Genomic DNA, 6,000 nt, shown 5'->3' on the forward strand with positions numbered 1-6,000 from the left:
TATAGAAGAGCTTTAATATCAGCATATCCTAGATTGCGTTGACCTCTTCAAGATTCATCGCATAGTTCTCTTGCAGTTTCTTGTTTGATTCAGAACATTTCCATAGAAACTTGTAAAAAATTACACTTAAATGGAGAATTTGCATGCAAATTTTTTATTTCTTCATCTGAAAGTGCCCTAAGAGCTGATTCTGCAGTATTTTTCTTAAATATTTTTCTGATATGGGAAATAGTATAAAAATAAATTTTAAAGTAAGAAAAGGCACCGCCTAATGATGTCACCTGGCGGCATTTCCCATTTAAACACATGTATTTTAGCAGATTAGGTTATTTTGTCGTATTTCCTCCAATAATTGTTTGATTTATGAAGCAAGGGTATCGGTATCCTCGTGTTCAGCTCACTTGGTGGCATCCACTATAACACAGACTTTATCAAATTTCAGACACCTGCAAATTCTCCATTCCTCTGTCTCTCTTTCGCTTGAAGGAGATGTATTTGCAGGAAAAAGAACAACTTGTTTTGCTTAATAGCTGTAGAATGGACGGATAGATTTTCTTTAGCTTGTGGGGGACACAGGCTTCTTTGCCCAAATGGGCACGCCCCATGGGTTAAGAGCCCTCTTACACCAACCTCTTCAGTAGCTCTCTTGTAATGTGCTGATCAATTTATCCTTTTCAGGTGAAGCAAGAAACGCTAGGTGAATTACAAAAAAAATACAAGAAAGCAACCTCAGATGATGCTCAGTCTCATTGGACAGAACAGTACGAGTCGGCAGAAAATACTTGTTCTCATGCTTATTGGTAATTTCTTTTTTCTTCCTTTTTTGTTCTTTTGACTTTCATTGAAAGTCATGATTTGTCTTTTTGAAGGCTAGACTAGCTGATCCTGTTCAGCTGATAAGATTTGCTCCTCATCAAGTCAGAACCGAAGTGAACTGGTTTTAAAGTTGTTTTCCTTCATATGACTGAATTTAAAAAGGTCAATTTTAAACCCTTATTCTGTCTATCAGATAATTTTTCCTGTTTTTTAAATTCTCAATAGGAAAAAATTTGCGCCCAGTGGAGCGCACAATCACTCAACTATGGTGTAAGTAGGTGTTGAAGAATCCTGACAAAGTAACGCACAGAGAAGTTGAAACTTTGGATAAGACAGATTTTTTTTTTCAGTCCTACCAATTTCCTCATCCATTTAATGTAATTGGTTTCAGATAATTTTTTGTATGTTAATACTTAATTTTTCACTCTAATGCTAATTTTTTTTGGCTTTGATTTCCCCGCAAAATAGTGTGAACCCAGCACTGTTCTACCATATTATTACTTGAGCTAGCTAATTTAGCATCATCTTGTCTGAATTGATTTGACCAAATTCTTTTTTTATGTTTTCAGGGGTGGAAACTGCAAAATTGTCACTCTAGGTGGTGATTGTGATGTGGGTCTCAGGAGGAGAACGTACCATGTTCTGTCTGGATCTGTGCTCAGTGTATGGAGTAGAGTAGAGAAAGTATTAGCAGCCAGGAGTGGTGCAAATGTAAAAATGCAAGTCATTCGGTTGAAAACTAGTGAAGGAACCAAAATTGTCGGTTAGTATCCATCATGTTCATGAAAAGCACTTATTTTTGTACATTCTGAGTGCATATTTGTAGTGCAACATTCCGACAGATCTATTTCTTTCTATTACTAAGCAAAACACTTTTCCAATGAACACAGTCTGTAGAAGGCTCCCAGAGAACAGCCTCGAGATGACATGACTCATTTACCGCAGGTATCAAACCAAGATCGCGGAGTCATGTTCCAGTAAGGTTCTGTGCAAGGATGTTTGATTCCTTCAGTGAAAGTAGAGGCAAAACTGAAAGTCGTAAGAAAGGGACCTTTACTCTCTAATAAAATAATGAGAAGGATAAGTGATGTCTCTTTTTGCTACACCAGAAATAGTCAATAGTACAACATTCTCTTTTGTGGCTGGAATTGTCAAAATACATTAGGCAATGCAAAAGGGCTCCAGGGATCATTTCCTGCCCAACAAAAACAAACAAATGAGCTAGCCAATTATCCTGAAAATTCTATTTTTGAAAAGTGTCTTCGAGAACTGAGGAAACAAGTTCTGAGACATCTTGTTTGTTTGTTTGGTGCATTTTCTCATTCTTCAGAAATCGAAGAAACACCTTGACTTCAGGCCTAAGTTGAGTTTCTAGTACCTCTATGCAATTTTCTTTGCGTTGATTGAAATATTACCCAAACTGTTGTATGTAATTTGTTTTTTCTTTTTTTCTTTTTTTCTAGGTACTATTATCCCCAAATCCTGTGTGGAGCTATTACGCAAAGATCTTTCAGAGGATGCCGAGAAAACATGCGAAGAAACATTCTAAATGTCTCTTTAATTTCTCTCGGCCATGTGCATAAATTATTGTAAAATTTGTCCCTCCTCTCTTTATTTTGTCAATTTCATTGTTTTTCAAATTCCCTTTTTGTTTTTTACGAATGATATTTTTCATCTAGAGCCTCTTCGTGCTCCGCTTTTCATTACTATCACTAGGAAGACAGTGCATCCGGACGTAACCACAAGGGAATGCAGAAGTTGCAAATGATATTAATCATCTCTCACTTACGAAACTGTTTCAATTAATTGATTTTACCTAGTATAAGTTCGTAATCCAAATGCACAGACATGTCATTGCAAGAAGCTTCTCAAAACATCAAGCAATTTTTCCCAGCCAACGAGACATTCATTCAAGCTCAGTTTTACAAAAGAAAATTTATAAATAATGAAGAATATGAGAGTGAGTCAGACTGAACCAGCCTACACTGGTCACGCAAGCCTTTTTAGAGAACACTCTATTAACTAGGGCGATTGAAAAGATAATTCTAAATAATAAAAAAACAGTACAGCAGTCAATTCACATATAATTTAAATTTTTTGACTTCTTGGCTCTGATGCTCAAGATTAAATTGTTTCTGAACGAAAGCTCCACAGTTTCGTCAGCAAAGAGAAGAAAGTTATTATTCTCATAAAGGCTTCATGGTTAATCCTACTATCAGTACTCCAGCACTATCTTTCAGAATTACATTTTATAAAGACATCCAGTCGTAGGTTTCATTTGCAAATGAAATTCTTTCTTTCATTTGCTAACTTACTTTCATGAAAAATGATAATGTAGCCATTCAGGAAATGAAATTCAATGGTTTTTAAACTCGTATTTGTTCTTCTTCATTGCCACACATTTTAATGTCAAAATTTTGTAATTTTCTCCAAGTGATCTTCAAATTAATGTTTAACGATCCTACAAAAATCTAATAATTCGTCAGGAATGTTTATAAATTTTTTAAAGCTAAAATGATACTTCATAAAAGAAATGCTGGCTTGCCCATTTTTTACATTCTTCTGAGTTTATTTCCTCCCCAGCAGAAAGGCTTGAGTGGTTGTGATTGTCCCTTTGAACTTTCAAAATCAAAAGAATTTTCCAACCTGATCACATCCATGACATCTCTGACAAGTTGACAGGTTGGAAAACTGGCAGTCTCCATCTCGTAGTATGTAAATCCTTAATTTTCCTCTTTCCTTCATTTTCCGCTACTTACTATCTCACCTAGTATTAATCTTTGTATTATATGTCGTATGTACCTAGCCTCTATCTCGTACTCAATCTCAAACAGTTTCAAATCCTCAATTGAAACTGCCACGATGTAAGGTAAATCACCAATTCTTTTCAGCTTGAAGAACTCTCACTTTTTATTTTTCAAGATCTTCCTTCCTCTTGGAGATATCGCAAGATGTATTGACAGTGGAAGTACAAAAACACGTATGTCGTTTGCAGCAGTTTAAATTCACCTCTGCCATTTAATTTTTTGAAGTAAAACAAGGAACATTATTGTTTGAAATTTTTACTAATTATTCTGTGTAAGACAAAAAATGACATGTAAAACCTTCAACAAAAAATTGTTCATAAGTAAATTTTTCCCTGAAAAATTACTTGCGAAATTGAGATGTGTGTTTTTAACTTCCATTGTCACAATTAAAAGCAGAAGCGCCCCATATCGTTAAGCAACAGTGAGGGTTGTGCTGTCCAGTGAGGTGAAATTTGCTTCCCTGTGCTTTTTTCCTTTCTTTTTTATCATTATGATTTGTCTGTAAATATTTGATGTAAATATCGTAAGTTATTTGAATAGCATACTTGGACACTTCGATTGTTCGAAATTGGGAAGCTAGCAAAAGTCTCTTTTGTTTTCCTTATTTTCCATTCTAATAGGCCTTATCAAATGCACGCTAGGCTAGTTTAAGTTTAATTTTGTCAATTTTCTCTCTCGGTATTCATTTTTAAGGATTGAACTAGACTTCAGGAAGCTTCCCATTGACTTGTTCCTTAATATTCCTAAAGAGGTTAGAAATAAATAAATTTATCATGGTTGCCTGATCTTCTGGGCTCTTTTTTCCTCTGCTTGAATCAAGCACTTTCATGTGAATTTGGTGACCTTAAAAACTACAAATTTAATAAACGCAAAGCCAGGAAGGCAAATCCTTATTTGTAAAATGTATCATAAAATGTCATTTGTTGTAATTTATTTTTATCTCTCGAACTAATTCACAGCAGTTGAGCAGTTTTCCTTTGTATTCCTATTAACTCACACATACTCAACTTCACTCACTGTGAATCAATTTGATCATTGCTGCTTTGGTGTATAACTTGGTTATTGGAAACAGATGGTTTCCAAATAAAGTCATGTGGTGCTTAGACCTAATAAAATAGAAAACCATTAAGTCCAAGATTGTTCCCTTTTTAAACATTGAACGGGCAAATCTTCATATCTGACTACTAGTTAGTCCTCTTGATTCCTGATTAATTGATAATGTGATTGAATTCATCATTTCTCAAAATTCACTTTTTCAGCTGTGTTAATTGGATGTTCATAATTTTAGTCACAGTACTTGAGTTTCTTGTTAAATGCTTCTGGCTGTAATTTCTAATGGACCTCTTAAGTAGTAAATATCTTCTTTGGGTCATACTCTTCAAATCAGACAGAAACTTATTTGGTTATCTAATGGCATAATTGCTTATACACATTGTGCTTGTACACATTTCTTTTACACATTGTGCTATTTTAAAAGTAATCAAACACTCAATAACTCAGTTCCGAAAAATATTTTGATTTGTTTCGGTAGCTTTATCTCTGAATGGTTCAGTCTTTTCGCACAATGCCTTGATTTATGCCATCCAGCAGCTTTCAGCATTACCACTCACATACTATTATAACTCAGCTGCTTAATATTTGTGAATTTTGTGTTACTCAAAACAAATTTCATTTTTCTTTTTTTAAAATAACGAAACGAAGATATTCGTTTATCTTATCTTATCTGATACAGTATAGTGTATTCAAACTCACCAACTTCTTCAAATAATTCAAAAATTGGAAAATTACTCTTCAAGTTTCTGAGTCCTATTAGTGCCACTCTTTTCTCTATTTGTGAAGTACATCCCATGCAAACTACATAAAAGTATGAATTTGACTACAAGACGTAAGATGTTAGGAAAGGAAACTCTGAAAGGTGACTGAAAAAAAATATTAAAATGAAACAAAAGAATTACAATTTTATCTATCTTTTGATTAGGTCATTTATTCCAACAAACTGTTTCCCCCAACATAAATTTTGGTTTAGTTAACTATTTAGTGCTTTTTAAGTCTAATTTAATGATTAACAACATTGGCATCATGCCAGCATATTGTTTCAAGGTTAAATAGAGCATTTTCACCTCTTTTCTATCCCCCCCCCCCACTCCACCCTATGTTTCACTAGTTTTTGTTTCCCTTCTAACTAGTCTTTTTCTGTACTCATTTAGTAATTCCACTTTAGAATTTTAGGATCAAAATTTTTAGTTTATGTATGGCCTCCTTCCTTCATAATTATTATTATGTTTACTTTTTTGTTTTTCTGTTGAAATTAGTTTTCTTTGTAAACTTCTTTAGAAATTACTTATTAAACTCGAAATTTTTTATTCTAATGATCTAA

General features: G+C 33.9%; 1 protein-coding gene across 3 annotated transcripts in view; it reads left to right on the forward strand.

The window, feature by feature from the left end:
* Positions 1 to 6,000, forward strand: part of sno (strawberry notch) — a 28,986-nt gene extending 22,986 nt beyond the window's left edge. For all 3 annotated transcript variants that reach the window (XM_019046134.2, XM_019046136.2, XM_019046135.2), the window contains exons 17-19: positions 679 to 800; positions 1,386 to 1,579; positions 2,280 to 6,000. In XM_019046134.2, the coding sequence (XP_018901679.2) occupies positions 679 to 800; positions 1,386 to 1,579; positions 2,280 to 2,365 (402 nt within the window). In that variant the 3' untranslated portion in view covers positions 2,366 to 6,000. The remainder of the gene's footprint in view (positions 1 to 678; positions 801 to 1,385; positions 1,580 to 2,279) is intronic.

The sequence above is a fragment of the Bemisia tabaci genome, chromosome 4 (genome assembly GCF_918797505.1).
Source record: "Bemisia tabaci chromosome 4, PGI_BMITA_v3".
Taxonomy (NCBI): Eukaryota; Metazoa; Arthropoda; class Insecta; order Hemiptera; family Aleyrodidae; genus Bemisia; species Bemisia tabaci.